The 22,961-nt window shown below is 42.4% G+C and overlaps 1 protein-coding gene across 9 annotated transcripts in view; it reads left to right on the plus strand.

The window, feature by feature from the left end:
- Positions 1-22,961, plus strand: part of PTPRT (protein tyrosine phosphatase, receptor type T) — a 333,510-nt gene that overhangs the window by 102,946 nt on the left and 207,603 nt on the right. For all 9 annotated transcript variants that reach the window (XM_021416234.1, XM_021416235.1, XM_021416238.1 and 6 more), the window contains one exon: positions 7,110-7,403. In XM_021416234.1, the coding sequence (XP_021271909.1) occupies positions 7,110-7,403 (294 nt within the window). The remainder of the gene's footprint in view (positions 1-7,109; positions 7,404-22,961) is intronic.

A 22,961-nucleotide genomic window follows, 5' to 3' on the forward strand; every position in this document is an offset into this window, starting at 1 on the left:
CACATAAACATCCTCTGATGGTTCGGGGGAATGACTGCAGTGTTGATCTCAATGGGGCCAACAAAACACCTGCACAGCCCCAGAGCCACTGCATACAGTGGATGCAGGAATGCTCATGGAGGATGAGTAGTGAAATGTTTCTAAGGGTGGTGATTGCCTGCTGGGACTGCTGTGCTGGGATACAAATGGGATAACGGGATACAAAGCCACCTTCCCACAAGAAAGCCTTTTGTGTCTGTAGAACGTATAAATCTGTAAAACCATTGTGCTTTGTTCTACAGACTGTAGAAACCCTAAGTCATCTTCTCTCACTTCCCTGGATTTTTGCTTTAACTAAATATTCAAAATTATTGATTTTAGAACTGGTTCTGGGCACTTTTCTTTGGGAGTAGGCAGACTGGTGCAATTTAACCATGCAGGTGAATTAATGAATCACTTTATTAATGCCACTGGCACATTTCTTCCAACACAGTTGACATGTGCCTCTGCTGTCAGCCTATTACATTACTGAGAGACGGATTTGAATGTCTCTCTTTTAGACAAAAGAGCTATTAGTACCGTGTCTGTCAGTGCGGTGAAATAGTCTAATGCTAAATTTTGTACAATCCTTGTGCCATTTCTTTGTGCAGTTAATGGAACTGGAAGTTCAGACTGTCTGAACTGGAAAACAAAATTCAATGGCTGCATTTATAACAGTAATGTGCTCTTAATAAGCAATATAAATACTATGATTCAGAGCTCAAAATGCTCACTGCAGAGGTGTAAAAGTAGAAAGAGTCACACGGATACTGTTCCAACAGTTAAGTGAGTGGCTCTAAGGGCTAGCTGTCATTACAAACAAGGTATGTAACACAGCTGTGCAGTGGTGACAAATTTATCTTCAAGGACAGAAGTGCAAACAATCAGAACTAGGGCATTTCAACATGTTTCCATTTCTTTTCTTAAAACAGCTGGGTTTGCATTCTTAAATGGAAATTTAATTATGTATGTTCTCAGTAGCCACTGTTTGTGGCTGTTGTGTAGAAAACCATACAAATATGTTTTGTTCTGCAGTTTTTGTTTTATTAAAAAAAAAAAAAAGGGGGGGGGGTTCTGAAGAAGCTTGACATTTGCCCTCTGGTCTCATCTTTACTCATTTCGTCCACCCTGTCTGCAGCAGCTCAGTGAGGATGCTGTGAGAAAACTGCAGTGTTACAATTCCCGTTAGTAGGGGAATAAGCAGTATCAGGTTTGGAAACACAGATCCTGCAAACGTCTTTTGATAGCAGCTTCCCACCCCCACCTCTCCAACCCCCAAAGAGTGAGAAACACTGCGTATTTTCTGAGCTTGTTGTTCGAGCCTGTACTCTCGGTTGTGTGCATGTGAGAACAGGCAGGGCTGTCTGTGGGCAGGCAGGGCTGTCTTGCTGCTCTTCTGGAGCTCCTGCTCTGGATAGGACACGCACAGCTGTTGTTACAGGATATCAAGTGCTGGGACAGGTACGCACTGGATGGCCCGAGCAGCCTGGTAGCATTCGGGGTTCTTTTTGTCTTAAACCATCTCTTGGCTGACAAACACAAGTGAGAGTTCCTGGTCTCCCTGGTTGTACATTTTATCAGGTCATACAGTCAGTGTTATGAACAATTATTATTCTAAATTCTGAATGAATTTTCAAATAAATGAAAGAGCTTTATCCAGCTGTTTTAGGGTGAATTTTTCTGTAGTGCTTTTCTCTTACGAATTATATCAGAGTAGACAGTGAAAACAGCGTTGGGTTCTGGTGTTGAATATTTCCAGTTGAGTCTTACCCAAAAATGAAAAAGAGATTTTCACAATTTCAGCTATTGTAATTTCTAAGCTAAGTTATTGCATTTGACACGTTTTGTAACTTCAGGTGGATGCTTTGGTCAGCAGGTAGTTGTCCTGTGAAACTTCTTTGGATGATGCAGGTACTGGAAGATTATTTCAGGGAGCTCGGGAAGTCCTTAAGTAGTACTATGTTGTGTAGAAATTGAACATGTAATTCTTCTGTTCCCTAGATACAGACCTGGGGCTGCTTTTTGGGTGGTGCTGTTGGGTGTGATGGTCCTGTGGGCTGATCAGGTGGAGCTGATCTTATGTTCCTGTGTGTTCTCTGTCTATGAAAGCAGGACAAGACAAAAAAAAAAAAAAAAAACCAACAAACCTAATATTAACATTAACTCTCTGCAAGGGAATCAGCTACGTTCTCTTTGTTTTTACTCTCAGAAGATCAATCTCTTCTTTCCTTGTTTAGAAAGCAGAAAAATTCCATGGCTTCAGTTTTGTCGAGTAATTTTCTTGAATCTTTTGCAATTGATGTGAGCTGCTCACAGAAGCATTCCCCTTCTGTCATGAGATTCTTGCATGAAGTTTCAAAAAACAGAAAACAAACAAACAAACAAAAACCACCCAATTGCAGCAGCACCCGTGAAAAGTAACACCAGAAGCGTGCCGATTCGGCATACAATATTTTTCACTTTATTATGGAAGTCAGAAGCACTGATTTAGAGCAAAGCAACAAACAGAAACACCCCAACATTCTCCTGTTTCCACGTCTGATTTTGAGTCAGCTTCTTTGGCAGTTCTTTTTTGGTGCCCAGGAGAACACTAGAGTGTTTCTGAAGGTCTCTTGGCAGCAAGTGACCTTTCTTTTTCTTTGGATAGACCAGAGACGTCATGGTGATGGAACTTCAGTCTCTTTCACAAGCACTGATACAGCAAGATCTCAGCTGTGCTCCTTTCCAGTATCATACTCAGGATTTTTTCTTAGTTAGGAGATAGTTGCTTTCCATCTGGGATTGTAGTGGTTTTGAATGGGCATTTAGCAAGGACTTGTTCAGGAATTTGCACAAGCTGAAATTCTTGCCTCTCTTGTCTTGCCTCTCTGTTTTGTTAAAGATGACACAAGCTTTGAGACAAAACTGATGCAGGTGACATTCACTGCAACATTTAAATAGCTCATTGGTTGTCCTAGCGGGTATTATCTCTTCTGAGATTATCTCCTTATGGAATATAAGCAACGGTTTCTGTTTGTATTTAGTAATGACTAATAAAATCAGTGGCTTTAGTTTTGTTCCAGTTAGGCTGAGCGTGTTTCTTGCAACTGTGTTTTCAAACATTTTTTACCACGTCTGCTTCATCATATACTTTTGCCAAAAGGGAATTTTTTCCTCAGTTCTGTCTGGCTTTTGAACAGACTGCTTAGTTTTCAGCAATCTCATCTTGCTTTTTCACACAGGGGTTTTAGATGTGAGAGGTAAGTTGGGCTAAAGTTGGCAAAAAGAGTTCAGAAAAAGCACTCTGTGAAATAATCTTAATGTACCTCTGGGTGCATTTCCAAGATGAAAGTCATTGCTGATTGGAGAGTATTTGTCACACCGCTGGGAGAGCAACTACATGCCTTTTACTTGAATGATAGTAAATCTAGTGCATTTTACAGTTGCCTATACATTGAAGATCTACTGATATTACTTAAAGGATTACCCAGCACCTCCTATGGAGATAATTGTAGTTTCTTTCACTGTAGCAACCAAAATCTGTGACATTTCATGTTTTTCTTGGGAGCTCTTAGTTTCCATGAAAGAGCTCCAGAACTGTTGGGACCTGTACCAAGGACTGATGGACCAGCTGCTTCCTGCCATGTATCCAATGGACTTGTTGATTTTCTCCAACATAGCATTTTCTTACTAACAGTACATCATCTTTATGGGAGAGAAAAAAAAATAGTGCAGTGAAGGTGACTCAAACAAATAATATGTCTTCTATGACGTCTTTTTCCTTCCTGATTGATCCCAACTGCCAGAGCTTAGCAGACTTCTATTGACTTTCTCCATCTTTTGGTCCACTTCAGAGTGTTTTACCACTGAACTACAGATAACTGGAAAACTAAGTATAGAACATAACCTCTGTTCTCATTTCAGGTTTTTTCATCCATCCTGCATCCAGTGTTTTGTTGCAGAGCACTTGGTTCATCCCCTTTCCTCTCCCTCATTTTGGAGCCCATTGAACCCTAATAAAATAAATTGCTTAGAATTTTAATAGAGAAATATTCCAAAAGTAGAGTAGAAATACTCAGAAGCAGTTGTCCAAGAGTAAAATGGGTGCAGTATGTGAAGTGTTTCTTCTTTTTGTGGGGGGAGAAGAGTACACCCTGAATTCCATCCCTGACTGCGTAATTGGACCTGCTTTGTGCACAGGATAAAATCTATGCATGTTCAGTAACTCCGTTTTGGGCTTGTACTCTTTTCTTGAAAGAATTCATCTGGGACCCACATTTCTGTGTCCTTCCTGGGGCTGGGATTCAGGCTGGATGCTGCCACAGATGCAGCAGCCCAGTTCCAGATGTGCTCTTTCCTGAAGAGTCTGCGGGAAGAGAGAGAAAGGTCGAAAGGGAGCAACATGGTGGGCGAAGCTTGCAATATAAGATACTGGCTGGGTGGATCAAATGAGGCTTAAAATACGGCTGATCACAATTACTTGTGTACAGGCCCAATCTGTTACCATGTTTATTTAATCAAGGTCACGTAGAAGTTTTAATTACAAAAGCAAGTTTATAGCATCAGGCTGATCATCTGTAACTGACAAGTGTGTTTAGTTATGGTGGCCAAAAGTGGTCCTTATTTATGGGCGCGTTGTGCTACATAATGAGTAACTTGTTTAGGTCACTTGCAGTAACTTGGCAAAGAGTGATATTGAAAAGCAGCTTTCTGTCCAGTTGGTGCCAGTAGGAAAGAGCCCATTATGTTCAGTGAGGTGGTACTGAGCCTTGAAAAATTACAGTTACTGCTGCTCATCTTTGCTTCTTGACTGTGGAAAATGAGAGCAACAGTTTCATCTCCTAATTTTCTAATATTCTGCAACATCTATTTCTCTAATGTTACTAGAGAGATAGAAATGAACAGATAGAAAAAAATGGAAACCATCATCCCTGTTTTGGGAGAGGTGGAGGAGAGGTACTTTAGATCTGGCCTGAAGTAGACAGTGAAGTAATGCTGGATGTTGTCTTAATTTAAATTGCTTTGGAAATATTAGTTTCTAAACTTGCTAGACAAGACTTTAATGTCTGGTTAGCAGGACAAACTGTTCTATTAATTAAGCTCAGGCCCATAAATCTGTTCTAACTGGCAATCAAATCCCAAAGTAACCTGCATCATGCTGTTGTTGAAGTATCTGCAGCCCAGGAGAATGAGGCTTAATATTTCATTTGTCTTGTGCTCAGCTGTAATGTGACTTGCAAGATGTCATTTTTGCGTTGGGAATAAAAATCAGTAGGTCTATCTTTTAATGGTCTTGCACCAAGAAACAAGTAATGAATAATTTACGATTTATAATAATCTGATTTTTAATGAAAATCTATCTACATGCGTTTCTTGAAAGCAGTTTTTTTGGAGAAATAACTTTAGTGCATCAAAATATAATCAGCCTGACATTTCATACCGGGGGACAAAAATCTGCCTGGAGGTAGGGGTACATTGCAGAATAAAAGCAGAAACAAATCGTTATGCAAAGATTTAGCTCATAACACTAGTACATGTTCTTGTTGGGTACCTGTTCCAATTACAGTTCAGATTGCTGCTTTTTTGGAAATACAATGCACAGCTGATGCAATCTATCTCAGATAGCATAGCTCATTGTAATTAGTTAGCCAGAGGAGGTGAAATTAGGTGACATTTTGGTTGGTAATTTTGTATAATAATGGTTTCTGTGCATTTGTTTCTCTTCACTGAGCAGATGTTAACCTGCAAAACTTCACCAGAGGGGAAAGCGCTTTGTTCCTCCCATCCTGTGATGCTCCAGCTCCTTTCTTCCCCATTCCTGTGCTCCTGCCTTCTTGCTGTTTTCTGGGTTCTGTGAGGAATCAGCTTTGGGTGTAGTGGGGAGTGGAGTAATTCCTGTAGGACTCTAAAATTAATGTCATGATGCAACATTCATAGGTTTATTTTTCTGAGAGAGAAATATCCTTTTTGTCTCCTTGTTTTCACAAGAGAGTGGGGTTTGTGTCCTCTAGGCTGAAGGCAAACCACATTAGAGTGTGGCAGAGCGAAAGCTAAATGAAATTAACGATATTGCTCATAATCTTGCACAGTTCAGCTTGGGTTTTCAAAACCACAGAGCATATGCTATCCATGTGGCTTCCAATACCCAGGTGTTACTTACACACTGATGGCAGAGAGGGGAATCAGGCAGGCAGAGCCCAGGAGGTCATCAGTGGCTTTTGTCACAGGGTGCCGCTGAGATGTCGGTGCTTGTCTTTGCTTTGCTATCACAGAGGTTATATTCAGTGGCTCAGTTCCTCATGATGCTTCTCAGACATCTAGGTGCTCTTCAAGTCTCACACAGACTTTACTTGAGTACTTCTGCTCATGAGATTAAACTTCACAATCAAACATTGGAGCTGTGTTGACTCATTGGTGCCTTTGTTCTTCTTAGCTCTGAGCTACCAAAGCCTTGTCAGTTTTAGTGATGTCTGGAGTACAGGACCACTGTCAGGTCCCCGCTGTTCAAAACTACAGTGTATTCTCAGACGAATAGCCAGTGCTTTCATTACAAACTTATCCTATTTTTCACTTTTGTTTGCCTCAATAAAACCACAGAATGAGCAAGTGATTTGAGTTTTCCACCCATTGTAGTTGTGTCATTTTAAGCATTACACAGGTATGCTCAATCTGTGTTATTAAAACTTCTTTTCCTCCTCCCTCTGATGTTATACTGACTGCCATTATGCATATGCATAAAGAAAGAAATAAGTCAAAACCTTCTGATCTTTTAAGAGATCAGCACTGTTTGTGCTTTATTGTTTTAAAGCACTGCTGTGCTTTATTTTCAGCAGAAGTTGCTTTGTGGGCACTGCATTTTGAAGTAATGTTTCTGCGCTGGTAATGCCACCAGTTGCATTAATACTCCAGTACAAGGGGACAATAACTTTAAAAAATATATAATGCCAATTTTTTTTTTCAGTAACAGGATAAATTCTTATGAAAGATTTGGTAAATGACAGGAAAAGCTCTGTAACTTACAAAAGATTTGGGGACAGACTTGCTTTACAGGTACACAGTGGGAATTTGATCCTTTTGACCTCAGGCCTCTCATGATTTCTTTTTTTCTACAGAACCCCCAACTCCTATTGCCCCTCCCGAGCTGCTGGCTGTTGGAGCCACCTACCTGTGGATCAAACCCAACGCCAACTCCATCATCGGAGACGGGCCCATCATACTGAAAGAGGTGGAGTATCGGACGACCACTGGGAACTGGGCAGAAACGCACATTGTAGACTCTCCCAATTACAAACTGTGGCATCTGGATCCAGATGTAGAGTATGAGATCAGGGTGCTGCTGACTCGGCCAGGAGAAGGAGGCACGGGGCCACCAGGACCACCACTCACCACAAGGACAAAATGTGCAGGTAGTGTTTCTGCTGCTTTCCAGTACTGTGTGGATGCCTGGGGTTGCTTACGAATGCGTTAACAGATGGTACCCCACCCATCCTCGTTGTAGATGTGCTTTCCTGGAGATCTGAATTAACTTTATGAATTTTGATATGTTATAGATATATTTTGCTTTTTCATCCGTAGGCAAGTGTTTGAGAGTGTTATTTTTATTCATGCAGTGTGTTTGTTTGCCAGACTTCCTTCTACAGTGTATGTCTGCTTTCTGTTGAAATGGGCAAGCAAACAAGAGCTTTTCAACTGATTCTCCAACAGGCAAATAGATCTTAGGACTTGACTATTATCAAATTTTCACCCTGCAGGTTTATAGCAAAATACATGTTCTTCTTGAGTAGCGGCAGTTCAGTATTGGTTATTCAGTGCAATAGGGAGAAGTGGTAAGCACTGAATTGTTCAGATATATTTCTGTATTCTATTTGATTGTGCTGATTGTTCCCCTGACTTCTGACAAAGAAACCTATTTGAACGCTGTAGAGTCTTCCTTTTGCCTTTCATATTGGAACAGATCAGTTTTGATCCAAGGATAGGAAAAATCTATCTTCTTTCTAAAGCATGTTGGCCTTCCCAGTAAAAACTAAAGGATCGTGTTCTTCACGTTTCAGGTATATTGGCTATTCATCCCATTTTCATAAATGAAACACTAAAGGAAATCAAGATTAGTGCTCCTCACCCAGCACGAGTATCCCTAGCAGCATCCTCTTCCTTCACCAGGGAAGCCTGCGAGGTTGGCTGTGCAGGGGCAGAGGGGGACACATCCTTACTGCCTTTGCTTTTTGTGTGGCTTATACAGCAGTGAACATCTGGTGTCTCTTTGAGAAGTTTTGGTTGAAAAAAAGAAAGGAAACCTTAGCAGAAGGATTTGGCTTGTAGGTGTTTGCTATATTCAGCACTTATCCATTGGCAGAAGACAGGTGTTTGGAGGCTTTCCTGCAGGTAGACTGAACATATGCAGTGGTATGGATGTCCTGCTGGCCTGTTTGGGAAATGGGCACGTGCTCTGCTACCAGCTTTTGGCTGTCTCCTCATTCACTAGTGTTGTGGTCGTGTTGCCACATTGTCAAATTTTCTAGCCTTCAGCAGAAATAACCTGGCACTGTGCATTTGCATGTGGAATTATGACATGCTGAGGTCAGGTTTCTTGCTCATGCACTGCAGCTTTGCAGGCAAACTATCTGCAGCAGCCAAACTTACAAACCTGTCTGGTAATTCTTTCTAGGTAATATGGAGGTAAAAAAAGAGGTGGTGAACTTTGTGCTTAATGATGGCTTGTACTGGATCCCAAATTGCTGAGTTTCTTGCTCTGAGTATCAACTGACGTCACAAAGGATGATGTAGCTAATCTATTTAAATTGGCTAAGTGGTGCTACTTGCTGTTTTCCATCCTTATTTGCTAATTAAAATCTTACTGAGAAGGTCATTCTGTTAATATATGTTGCAATTTAGAGCTTGTTAAGATTGATGATGATGGCATTTATGTTTTGTTTAGGGCATTGGGTGAGAGAAGTTGTAGTGATCATGATCTAAACGTGGACTCAAAGGAAGGAAGAGATCTCCCCACTGTCTGAAGATGTTAGCCTTTTCTAGAAGGCATACTGAAATGACAGACAAGAAAAGATATGTTATTTCCCAGTTTTCATGTGTGGTGGTAGAACTTCAAAATAATCTATTTCCAGTATAATTACACAAAACTTTCATAGTAGAGGCTTTCAAAAATGTACTGAATGAAGAAAGCAGCACTACCTCCTTGGCTTTCCTTAGAGTGCCCAATGAATGACATCAATTGAAATAGTTGTTTTTTTAAATAGTTCAGTGGTGAGCGATGCTGCTTTTGTCAGTGCATTTTTTCTTTTGTCATTATGTTTTCTTAGCAAGGAGGGAAGTACCAAACTCCTACACATTTGTATTTCATCAGTAAGTGGCTGAAGTAGTCCTGTTTTACATTGTTTGTAATGTGTTTATTAGGCCCACTAATACAGATGGCAAAATTGAATGCGGAAGTGATAATAGAGAGTATCACTTACACCAGAAAAAAGTATTTACTGAGGTATTTAAATTGCAGAAAATCCTCGTCTGCACTCAGTAATCTCCTGAGCATCTTTTCACGTTGGCATTGTATGCTTGTGTGCTGGGGAGCCCAAGTATGTACTGGGGGAGCTAGGAATTTTGGCACACCTTGCCATGAGATTCTTTTTTTATTTTCAACTCTGAATGAGAACATGGTTTGGGAAGAATCAGGCCTTTTTCTTTTTTTTTTTTGCTTCAGTTCAAGTGTTGAAAGCTCATTTACAAATGCAGTTTTCTGGTATGAGTTAGCTGACTGCAGGTCTGGCATGAAAGCTAGTGCTCCCCAGAACGCTCAGCATGAGCTTGGAAGGTATTACACCGTCACAGAACTGTTACCAAGATCATTTGTGATTTTCAAATTTTTGATCACAGTAAATGGAATGTGTTTGCCCAGACTTTAAAAGGTTTTCATTAAATGAAATCCATGAAACTAATTATGAAAGGTCTTGCTTTAAATAAACAGAAAGAAGTTTTATTAAACTGGATAATATCTTATCTAATTTTTTATAAACAGCGTATACCTGGGCATCTGTTATCCCATCGGTGATGCTTTCACTTTCACAGAGGATGGTACTGCAAGACTTCATTTATATTTGATATTTAGAAATGATACTGAGAAGTCCTACCTTGCTTCCTTCTCAGAAAAAGCCAGCTGCAGGGAAAGAGCAAAGCCTGCCTTTGCAAATAAAGGATTATTTTTGTTGTTTTGCAATTTTTAATTTGTTTCCATAGGCTGTGGCAGGTCCTGACTTGGGGCAGAGGCAGGTGAAATGATCTGGCAGTGGATTGGCAGTCAGAGGGAAGAGATGCATGGCGGGGAACGAGGACAAGAGAAAGATGCTGGAGGTTAAAACCAGACTCAGGGTTGAGGAGCAGTTAGAGGAAAGGTTGCTATAAAATATTTTTCACCCAAAATAATAGGGAAGGAGATAACAGGGTCAAAATAATAGGTCTGAACACAGCTCCCGGTCATGATCTGTTCAGTGCTGTCTTCTGGGTGAACTGAGCAACCAAGAAGTGTTTGTAGTAAGGCCGCCAACCTTGAGTTTTTACAGTTTAGCTGTTTTTGCACTTAAGGTGATAACTCCTTAGATGGGAAACATTGCCTGTTGTTGTTGAAAAATAACATTTGTGGTTACTATACTGTTGCTTTAATCTATTTCAAGCCTACAGAAACTCTAGAAAAGTTACCTGATACGTGGATCAAAGCACCACCCACGTGGCAAATGAAGTGATTTGAAAGAGTCCTGTGCAATGAATGTGTAGGTATTGGTAAAATCACTGATTCACACACTAACTCAACCTGGAGTTACTCTAGTTCCTCCCTTGGAACATAAATTTGTATCTAATATGAGTGGGGAACTTAATGTAACTCTTAGATCCACTGCCTTCTGCAGCTTTAAATGTAGACAATTGGGAAAACAGGTGCTTATTTAGCAGGAATGCAGACTTTTGAAAAACACTTTCAAAGAAAGGAAACAAAGCAAACAACACCAAAAAAAACCCACACACATTAGCAGTGAAAGAAAACCTTACTTGTGTTACTTGTTGTCTGTTTTTATTGGTAAATATTGTGAGGGACTTTCTCTTCTCACTATACTAGACAAGCCTCCGTGGCACATGTCCCATTTGCATTTGGTTTTTTGCTAAATTCCCCGAAACGAAGGCTTGTATAGCACAATGAAATGAGTTGTTCTTCTCTTGATAGCTTCTGTTCCCCAGAGCCACGGAGCCCTGCTGAGGAGGGCACAATCTTACGTCTGCGTTGTGATGTGCAGATCCCGCAAAGCCTGTGGGACTTGTACCTGTTTTAACGACTCTATCCGTGAGCTGCAGCGTTTTGTTGATGATTGAAACTCTGCTTTCATTCCACCTCAGTAGCCTTTGGCATGGCAGCTGGAGAGATAAGAGTAGACTTAAAGAAACATTATATTCCTTCTTCATGATCCTTGATCCCCAGTTTGTGCTTGGAAACGGTCTGATGGTGTTACTGAAAGATAGGGACTTCATCTTCTACATAAGAGATGATGAGTTTCTCTGTCAAATTGATTAAATAAATAACGCATGTTTCTTGGTTTATCCTTTTCCCCTCCTCGCTTCCTAATTTTTGAGGAGTAGAAGGACGGCATCTACCCTTTAAATAACAGAAAGAAAGAATGTAGTATTTCCTGATGACATGCATTTTGTGGCTGTGGACATGCTGGAGTGGTGCAATTTCCTTGTCTGTCTTTGTCAGGCTTTACTTTCTTTTAGCCCATGCTGTGCACCTTCAGACCTCCTGGACAGTGCAGACACAGTCTCAATTTGAAGAGCAGAGCTCCCCAGGAAGAAGTTTTGTTTCTGGTTTCTCTTTGTGCTGCAGAGATGCAGCTGGCTGCTGGTGCCATGGGTGTCCCAGGCAAAGTGTGTCTCTTGGAGGAGCTGCCAGAACCAGCTTAGAGACGCAGCGGCTGTGGAGGTGTGGTCAAAGTAGAGTGATGCCTTTCAGAGAACAGAGAACTGTATCCAACTATGAATTATGGTTACTAGAAAAGAACTGGCGAAAAAAACACCAACCAACTATGTTGTCTGGGCTATAACGAGGTGATGACTTACGAGGAACAGAAAGAATCTGGGAGCAGAAAGGGATGTAATTAAATGGTGAAATGAGAAGCAGGATGCTTCACAGTACAGGATTCCTGAAGAGCCAAATTGGAGCTGACAAGTTACCTGGGTAGGCTTGAGAAGCACAGCCCAGCCAAAGTTCAGGCAGTACAGTCAGAGCATTGGGAAACGATTGTGTGCAGAGGAAAAGCTGGGATTTACTGTGGGAGTGCATCAGCGTGGCACAAATCTGAGGCTTGCTTCTGGCAGCTCCCCAGCCTAGCCAAGCATGTCTCCCATTGCCCTGAACCAGGGCACGTGTGGTGAGGAAATTTCTTTATCCTGACCCCTGCAGGAGATCAGCTTTTGTCCCAAGGCATGTGGATTGATTACCCTTATCTTAGTCTGCATAAATACTTTCACGAACGTAGAGGCAGTCATGATAGTGCTTTGGTCTGGAGTTTTTTTTCCAGAGGGATTTTGCTCATGATGGATTTAAATTCTAGGGATTTATTTCTTTTTATCTGCAAAGGCAGTTTGTTATCCCAAAGTGTTTTTTTATTTATTAGTATGAAGTCTAGTTATTCATTTCCACTTCACCCTGTTTCTGCTTGGTGCTGTTGGTGTTAAATTTAATGACTTTCTGTAATGGGGTTTGAATATAGCACTATATTCTGCATGGGCTGGCTGGCCAGCAGGATGACAACTTTCAAAAAGACATTAGGCTTTCATGCCAAGAGGAGGAGGTCTCACTGGTGATGGGACCTCATGTCTTTTCCCAAAAGAACAGAGCCTACCTGGCACCTGTTTCCATGCCAGCTGTGTCAGGGCACTCTTCTTTTGATATTCCTTGGCTCTCAAGTCCTGTCCAGGTTTCACCCCACATGGACTGATCTGAAGAGGCAGAAATGCAGGGGCAGAGAGAATGGTGTGATTCTCCTTTTTCAGCTCACTTAAAGAAGGGAGAGAAAGAAAACAAGCGGATATTTGGCACGCTGAGAGCTTCTTTCCGCTTTGCTTATGCAGCTTCATTTCAGCATCCTCAATTTGAGGGTCTCTTCAGCGTGATCCTAAAAGTGCGGTTCCATAAAACCGCTATCCAGGGTTTGTGTGAAACTGGCACTGCTGTACCAAAGTCCCCATTTTACACCAGTTGAAAGTCGGGCCCACAATTTGCAATAAAGGGCCAGGAGTTTTGTTTTTTTTTTTTTTGATTGTCACTCAGTCCTCTGCTAAAAGCAATTTATTTAAATTGCATGGTGTCTTTTAGTCTTCAGTTAAGTGCCATCTTTCGTAAAATTTCATCCCTTATTACCATATTATTACTGCTTCTGTAGCTTTTTGAGGGTGCGATGAGATGATCATTTCCAGATGTCGCTTTATACGAGAGTGAAAAGCCCAGTTAGTGGGAGGAAACTGGAACAGATAACGCTGCGTGTGTGTTCCTGCCGTGCCTGTGGGAAGCACTGAGCTTCCACTGGGGAGTGACCGAAGAGAGGAGTCTGTTTTTCTTCTCCATACAGTTCACATTGTGAGATGACAGACCCCACTCTCGCTCTGTGTTTGCGTAGTCATGAACCTACCTTTGTCCTGGGACAAATGCTGCTCGCTGCTTCCTGCTTACACTTCTCTTGCTGCTTTTCTAAAGGCAGCTGAAAAATAAATGCCTTTTGATTTGAAATGTTTTTGATGTACGCGAGTCTGCATGAAAAAGCACCCAAATAATAAGAGATGTTTAGAGTTTGTATACTGAAAGTGCCCAATTTTAAACATTTCATAGAATAAAAGGCACTTTAATTGGCTTTTTTAGAAGCTCTAGCGTGTAACACAAAAGCAAGGTAGGGGCCGAATTGAAAAGAACACTGCATCTTTAGCTTTTAACCCTGAGATATTTGGAAAACATTTAGAAAGTGTTCTGTTCCTTACATTTTCAGTTGTTCTACATTGCCATGAATATTTTACCCTTTTATTTCTTCCCCAGCAGACGCTGAGGTATTGAGACGAGCATGGCTTCCTGCTCAGTGCTCACCAGCCCACCCCTATCAGCTGGGGTGGTGCACAGCTGGTGAGAGGAGTGGGGGAAAAAAGAATTTTAAAAAAACCACACACACAAGTACAACTGAAACCTACTGAGGAGAGCCAGCAGATGGAGTATGAGAGTACAGAACCCTTTTGTGCCGGTGTGTGTGTTTGCCTCCATAAACACGTTGCATTTTCCTTTGGTTATCAACCTGGATGAGCTTGAAAATAGGATAAGTTGGGCTGTGGGTTTGTCTGTTTGTTTGTATGTGTTTTTACCACCTGTTTCGCTCATGGGTGATCCATTTCTGTGATCTATTATTTTATGACATCTGAACATGACAAAGCCAAGAGTGAACCAGACTTGTCTTCCCTCCTTAGAGGGTGCTGAAATCCCTCTGTATCTCAGTTTGCATTTCACAGATGGAGAAACAAAGACCCTCAACTCTACAGAGGCTTTGGATTCTGATGCAAGTGATTGGCATGGGATTGGTAGGGGATGGAAGCTTCATCACCATCTCAATTCTATGTTATTCCACTGAGTGCAAAGCGAGTAAAAGCAAATGCTTTCAACTCCTTTAAACTTAATTTATAAGCTAAAAAGCTTATAAAAGCTTTTTATCGTTATTAAATAAAAGCTGTGCTTCCAAAAAATATGAAGTGCTAGACCATTTTTTTGACTCTAGATATAGTATTCATGTAGACCATAGCTGTGACCATATCAAAGTATTCAAATATTGCTGGAGAGGCGTAGAGGCCTGAGCATCATAATCAGCCTGACAGTTGTTATTACAATGTACTTCATTCAACATCCACAAATCCTCCTCTTAGCTGCCAATAATCCTTCAAGTATTAAACTGAAATCTTGGTGCAGAAACCATTGGAAAGGGATTTATATCAAGACCATTACTGCCAAAATAACAAAAGCTGAAAACCTTAACATCACAGCTTTCTCCCTGTGGCACTTTGGAAGGTTTTCCAGCATTTACTAGAGAATGGAAAATATGCAGGAGGGAAGTAGGCCTTAAATATATCCAGACCTCCAGATGCTGATTTGTGAATAAAGGAAGGTCGATGAAAATATTTGGTGAGCTTGAAAGATTAGGGTATTTATCAAGGAAGTCAATCACTTTGAAGATGGTCTTAGAGCGATCTATTTGTCCAGCATGGAATTCTTAAAGTACATTTGGTTTAGTAATGCTTGTAATAGGTAGGTAAATTGTTAGTATTGAGTTATTTTTAACAGAGAAGGGAGTGAGGCAAAGCAGCAGGACATCAGCTACAAGACAATGAACGCTGCACCAAAGGCAATCTCAAGTACTAAGTACTGTATGTGATGGACAAAGTTGTACATATTAATCACCAGTTCTTCCCAGTTGGCTTCGTTCTCAGACGGATTATTTGTTAAGCTCCTGTAGGAGCAAACCATTCCACTTCTTTTATGGGTCACTTTGTTACAGTGCTTATTTTTACATTCATAACACATATCCCTGCAAGATCCACGTGGTTCTCCATCCTGGGCAGAGTGCTGTTGTCACTAAAATTGAATCTGAAAGTATCTAACTGTCCTGGTTTTCCTTTCATGCAGAGCTCAACGCCTGGTATGCCAGTTCAGATGGATAACCTTGCTGCCCAAATGTTTTTGAGTTTTGTCTGATACAAGTAGCATTAAAATACCGATGTAATGCCCACTCAAATCACTGCTGCATGTGACATGTTATAACTTGCTTTGGGGTGATGAATGCGTTGTGATGATTGTGAGCGTGGGTTCTCATCCCTCCACAGGTTATGGTCTTCCTTCTTTTAAATCATCCCTCAGTGCACTCATCCTAGTTTCAGTTGACTTTCCTATGTGCAAACTCAACTTCTTGGATTCTCATCTCTGTCCTGCTCTTCTAAGGAGATCATGAAACACTGACATGAAAGATGAATTTTGAAATACTTGACCTAATGCCCGCAGAGTAACAATCAATCCTCTGTGTGCTGCTTGTGTTCCTGCTTGTTCCAAAGCTGTTTTGAGTAGTTGTTGGTTTCAATTAGTGCTGTGCATGTGAGCTGCAGATACGCACCTTCTGCCAGCCTGTTCCTACTGCCTCTGAAAGGCTTGGGCAATGTATAGCTTTCCCTTGATCCAGCTGGCACAGCAGAGCAAATATTTACTTATTTTCCCACGGAAGCAAATACCTCAGTGTAAAAGAGCTGGAATTGCATTCTGTGCAAACAGGTGTAGAACCAGCTCAGCACGCTGCCACCCATCAGGAGCTGAATCTCCCAAAACTCCTGCACTGCTGCAGCACAGCAGGACTGAGGTCTCAGGCTGAAGGCGATGTTCTTTGCCCTGCAGGGCTGCAGGCAGTGTCACCGTGTTATTGCTGCCTTTTCTCTGGGACACTGGCGGTCCCTTGGGAGTAGAATGCAGAGGTTTCAAAAGCAAGCACTGTTGAGAGAGGGGAAGGCAGTGCATTGCTTGTGGTGTGGATGTGTTAGGTGAAGGGTACGTTTCCAAAAGTGCAGTGTAAGAAACCAAAACGAAAGGAGTCGGGGCATATTTTCACTCTACTGAAAAACATTCTAAAAATTGTTTTCGAAGCCCAGGCTGTTTTCTGGGGATGTATGTTTTCTGTGCTGAATCACTTCAGTGCTAAGTTTCTTTGTGCAGGAAAAGGGATTTTTTTCTGATCGGAACAATTTGCTGCAAAATATTTACACTTCAGCTGAAATTTTATCAAACACTTCTTCTAGAGACGATAATTAAAAATGAAGAATGTTCTCCTTGCATTAGTCCTTAAGCCATGTGAACCTCCAGTAGCCCTGAGATCCTTGGACCAACTCCTGTGCAGCATGCTGCTGGGAGCGTTCACCCCTTGCCTGCTCTGTTGTTGGGATAGGGCATCTGCCATGAAAAATGTGTGTGGTCATCGAATCCTAGAATGGCTTGGGTTGGAAGGGACCTCAAGGATCATCAAGCTCCAACCCCCCTGCCGCAGGCAGGGCTGCCAACTTCCACATCTGATACTAGACCAGGCTGCCCAGGGCCCCATCCAACCTGGCCTTGAACACCTCCATGGCCGGGCATCCACAGCCTCTCTGGGCAGCCTGTTCCAGCACCTCACCACTCTCATAGTAAAGAACTTCCCCTGACATCCACCCTAAATCTTCCCTCCTTCAGCTTAAAACCATTTCCCCTTGTCCTGCCATTATCTACCCTTTTCGAAGAGTTGACTGCTCTCCTGTTTGTAGGCTCCCTTTAGGTACTGGAAGGCTGCAATGAAGTCACCCTGCAGCCTTCTATTCTCCAGGCTGAACAAGCCCAGCTCCCACAGCCTGTCTTCGTAGCGAAGGTGCTCCAACCCTCTGCTCATCTTTGTGGCCTCCTCTGGACCCTCTCTAACAGCTCCCTGTCTTTCCTGTATTGTGGGCCCCAGACCTGGAATCAGTACTGCAGATGGGGCCTCACGAGGGCAGAGTTGAGAAGGACAATCTCCTCCCTCTCCCTGCTGGTCCTGGCACAGCCAATCCTTTTTTGTTTTTCTGGGAGGGCACAAGCTCGTCTTTGGTGATAGGAGTCTAAAGGCTCATCATGCACAGCTGTAGCCCAGCATTTGTTCCCTTTAGAAGCTGATCCTAGAGTATATTTAACAGCAGTACGGTATCTTGTTTTACCATGCATCTGGCAAGAGAAAGTAGTAGGAGCTGTAAAAACTCAGAACATACCTGAATCTCAATTGTAGATGACACGGATGACAGTGGAATGAACGAATATAAAGTCAGTCTGCATATGTTCTATGAAGCTTAGTTTGTCTAGCAAAAATATCTTGGTGGTGTTTGACTTGCATTTTGTGTGGCCACAATAAGCATTTGCACATGTGCAATAGTTTGAAGTTTTTGCTTGGGAGTTTTTGCACAAGGAAAGCACTGGGTGAGGTTGGTGGGTATGGGGTTGAATCTTCATTTAAATATCCTACGGAATACTTAGGCTTCATGAAAAGAATTATTTTTAAGAACAGGTAACGAGTTTTGTTTTTGCAATACACTCACCCTCATTCACAGTATGAAAAATAACCTTGTGTATAATTCTGCATCTCTTTGTCCCTAATTGCTTCATTAAGAAATCCCTGATTCCTTAATTTCAGATCTGGAAGTGTTATCTCCACAGAAGTACAGTAGTACAAATCATACAAATCGTGAAATAGAAGAGACTATGAGGCACTATGCTATTAATCGTACAGAAATACTGTACTTTTTTTTCTCATAGGATTAATAGGAAGACTAACATTAGAGCAGAATGATACCACAGCCCAGTCTGGGGGAGGCACCAGAGGTTTCAGGCGTTGCATCCAAGATCCAGAACCAGGCATTTGTCTTTCAAGCTAAAGCAGCAGCCCTGCTCTGGGAAGCAGGTCCGGCAGCCATGGGGCAGGCACTCGGTGTCACTGCCACCTGGGAACAGGACCATGGCCCAGGCACTCCGAACCGGGCACTATGGCCGGACCCCTGCCCTGGGCAGCCTGTATTGGAGGTGGGGGATTCCTCTGAACCGCCAGCTGGGGGAATTCTGGGCTTACAACTATTGCTTTGGGAATGGCCCATCATTCGAAATGCTTGTGATGGGGTTTTATAAAAGAAATCTCTTGTAATTGCTGCTATAAAGAGTGGAGATTTAGGCATCCATATGCATTTTTGTTTTCTCCTCCGTCTCTGCCTCATTTCTAAACGGATTCTGCCTGTGAAGCTTTCATCTAATTCAACCTTTCCTTTCAAATCATGTTTTCTTCTTCTGTCTCTGATTTCTGAAATCAGAGTTGAGTTTTCTCTTACGTGACTGAAATCCGTGCCCTCTGGTGCCTGCAAACAGCTTGCCCGCACTCGGTGATGGTTTTCTCTCTGCTGGAGAGCCTGTCCTCAGCTAGCTGTCCCACTTGGCACGGTCACTTTTATCTGTTTAACCATTGACAATTCGATTGCTCAAACCTTTCCAGTTGTCAGCAAACCTTAACAGTTACTCCTTTATACCCGTGTCTGTTTAACCATGTATTTCCCATTGCAGGTAAATAACTCTAAAACCAGGTTATCCTCCAGGGGTTAGGGGAAAAAAAACCAAGAAGGCATGATTAAACTGCTGCCTGAGTCACAGACGTCATAAACATCATACAGAAATCTCCAGTATTCTCCACAGCAGGACAAAAATGGCCACACTGTGCATGACAGTTGCACAGGAATCATGAAATAGCACTGCCTCACATAATGTACTTGAATGTGTTGCCAGCTTTGAATCCCAAATACCTTCAGGGGTTTATGAAAAAATCCTACCTTGGGTTGTCCCCTGGGTCAAGGACCGGGGCACTGGTGGTGTTTCACCTTCAGCATTTCCTTTAAATTGGTCTTTCTCAAAGGAGTCTGGCTGAAAAATAGCAAATTGTAGCCTGCAGCCGTCCATCTGTTCCCTCCTGAGAGCACGAGGACAGTGTGAGATGCTCTGGGCACCCTTCGCACCGCTGCAGGTTGCCTTCTTGTGTATTCAGAGCACGGAAGGAACAACAACGTGATCGGATTCTGGGCAGCAAAGCTGAGCGATTCCCAGATTGTGTTGACAGGTCTATCCTTAAAAACCCTTTCTGCTTTGCTTCTGTGATTTTTATGACAGTTACAGTACCATTGGTCCAAAGAGCTGAAAAATTTGGAGCCAGAAACCATCTATCTGTTTCGCCACTCCCTGCATAGTACAACCTCAGGAAATTTGGTCTGGTTTTTGTTTCTAAGCCTTCCTTTTGCTTATGCTTTCATGTGTATTTAGCAGTCACAAATGGGTAATTTGTTTTCCATGCAAAAACACGGGCACTGAGCTGTGCTTCCAGGCTGCCATCTACATTCATCCTCTCTTCTTCATTGCTCCATCTCAAGACTGAATACATTTCCGTAGTGGTAAAACCGACAGCTTTTCCCTGTGATGACCCCAAGGATATTCGGCAGAGGAAAACGGGAGCGCATTTTGGTCATGTGCTGGGTGCACATCTCGTTCTGTGCAGAAGACAAGTTGGGGGGCAGGTTGCTATAAACTGCTTTGTTGGTTCTGCTGCTTGTTCGTCCTCGAGTCCAACCCCAGGAGAGTCAGCAGGTGGTGGGACGTGCCACCCCAGTTCTGCACCGAGCTCAGAGCGCTGCTCTTTTTTTGTACTGCAGGGCTGATGGCAGAGGATCTGGTATTTGCTCCTGCCGTCTCCATCGAGCACTAGGAACATCTTTGCAGCAGCTGAAGGATGCAGCACTGTGGCCTTTACTGGTCGCAATTAGCTCAGCAATTCCTTTGAGCTTCCTGGGCTTCTTGCAATGCTAATTGCCAAATTATATAGCTCGCAATAATTTTAGCTCTACTCACACTAAAATATTATCCTAGACTATCTAGGGAGCCTTATTCTGTGTAGTATGTTGTCTACTCAAAAGGAAGCGTGGGAGCTCGGGAGCTGTGCCAGTCAGTGTGATCTGCAAAGCTTTACGTTTCCTACACTGCTGAGACAACATATGGGTGTCAAGATGTACCATACTAGAGAGACGTTTATAAGGGGAGGTTTGACATGAAGCTTCAGAACAGCACAGCTTCTTGGCAGTCTTTGCATTGCATTGTAGCAATGTACTTTTATTTCTTTTATACAGAGCTATTACAGTATTAATATGCAGTGTTCAATTTAGAGGAGAGGAGCGGTGGATGTCTGGAATGCTGCTGAGTTCACTGCAGATATAGCAATGCTGGGCTGAGTGCTGTTCAACTTTCACATTAGCATCTCTTGCTTCTGTTCCTTTATTTTCTTTAAATTTTATTATCTCTTTTTCTTCTGGTGAAAAAGAAGTATTTTTGAATTTTGGAGTTGAGCTGGTGCTTCATCCTCATGGGAATAAGAGCTCAGCTTCTCCTCCCTCCAAGCACAGCCTCAGATCTCTGCTTTCTTTAAGCACTGTGCCAGCTTTCAGCTCTCGAGTGCCTGCTTGCTTTGACTGCTGTGTCAGGTGGGTAGCGAGTGAATTCCAGGTATTGTCCTAGGAGGACGAGGCATCACGGAATAGGGTTTTTCATCCTGCAGACTGTGTCATCTGTGAAACCTCTGGGTTATATTTAAGCTCCTTGGGACCTTGCATGCCACCGGAAAACAACGCATTTTCATATAATCAAACTGTTATAACATTCCTTAGATATGATTTCATAACTCCGGGTCAAATTGCCTGAGAACCTAAACTTTAAAAATCGTGTGCGTAGGGAAGGGCAAAAAACCTCTGAGTAAAATGTATGGCAATTAAATATCTAAGCAATGTCACTTGCTTAGTAGCAGCTTTGTGGAAGATCTCATTATTTGATACCATACAGCGTATTCTTTAGCATAACACAAGTTGGAGACATCTTGCTTCTGTGGTGTGTTGTACACAGGCTCTGATGCATGTTGTCTGTGTGCATAGAAGTGCTCAGCAGAAACTGCAGTCCTGTGTTTTTGTGCAGTGGGAACCTGACCTGGACCCGGGGTTCCTAAATGCTGATATAATACTAATAAATACAGGAAGAGGCGTAAAAAGTGGTAAGAGCATCATTAAATTGTATCAAACTTTGGCAACCGGATGAATGCACTTTTTGCCTTCTCCACCCTGAATGAGCGTGTACAAAAAGCAGATGCACAAGCATTTCAGTGGCAAAAGTTGAAGACTGAAGGCTTCTATTGTTTTCAGTGTAGCTGAGGCTGCAGTAACAGATGAAAGAGGAATAACCTCCTAATTACTGCCTAATTCTAAATATTGGTGTTCAACTGGTGTTCTGTCATATGGACGAGGCCGGGCTCTTCTCAGTGGTGCACAGCAATAGGGCAAGGAGCAGTGGCCTAAAAGTTGAACACAGGAAGTTCTGTACTAACGCGTGGAAGAAATTCTTTATGGTCAGGGTGACGGAGCACTGGAACTGGCTGCCCAGAGAGGCTGTGCAGTCTCCTTCTGTGGAGATATTCAAGACCCAGCTGGAGGCCGAGCTGTGCGACCTGTTGTAGGGAACTGCTTTAGCAGGGGTTGGACTCGGTGATCTCTTGAGGTCCCTTCCAACCCCAGGAGCAATGAAACATTTTGCTCCTGGATAATTTTGCTCCCTGGATGGGACTCGCTGCAGGGCCAGCAGGCTGCGGCCTTCCTTCGCCCTTCAAACACAGACTCTGAAGTCCGGATGGCAAACGGAGCAGGTTCCTTCCTGTCCCTGCACATGGTAAAGAAAATAGTTTCAGTGAAAACAGGTAATCTGGTTTAGGTTCTCAATACATAAATAAGTAAGGCTGTGGTAAATGAGGTTTTAATCTGACTCCTGACCCGAGCGGTAACTGTGGCATTTAAAATGCAGTGCAGGTTCTCTTCTGGGTTCTTAGTTCCTGTTTCTGCTATCCCGAGATGAGACAAAATGAGGTTTCTGGTATAGTCGCTGGCAGTTTGAAGCATTAACTGCTGTGGAAGAAGATTTGAAAGGCAATTTCCCTTCTCAATTTTCTCCCAAGTCATTAAAATTCATCTTTGGTTCTTGAAACATCCAAATTCTGTTCTGCCTAGTTATCTGGATTGGAGATCTTACGATTGTTCGCTGCATTGAATATCCCTTAAATTTATAGCAAACTGTTTGACACCATTTTACAAATCATCGGTGATTCTACAGATTTATCTTTAGAAGTTTAATTTTTTTTCTGCCAAATGAACGCTAATCTCGCTATGATCTGAGCTTAGTGTTACTGAAAGCTGGAGCTACCTCATTGCTTTTTTACTTGTTAGCGCTAGACGCTGCTGCGGCACTTTCTGGGAACTGTCCTTCCTGCAGGTTGGTCGTACTCCTGACTCCT

This window comes from Numida meleagris, chromosome 19 (assembly GCF_002078875.1).
Source record: "Numida meleagris isolate 19003 breed g44 Domestic line chromosome 19, NumMel1.0, whole genome shotgun sequence".
Lineage (NCBI taxonomy): Eukaryota > Metazoa > Chordata > Aves > Galliformes > Numididae > Numida > Numida meleagris.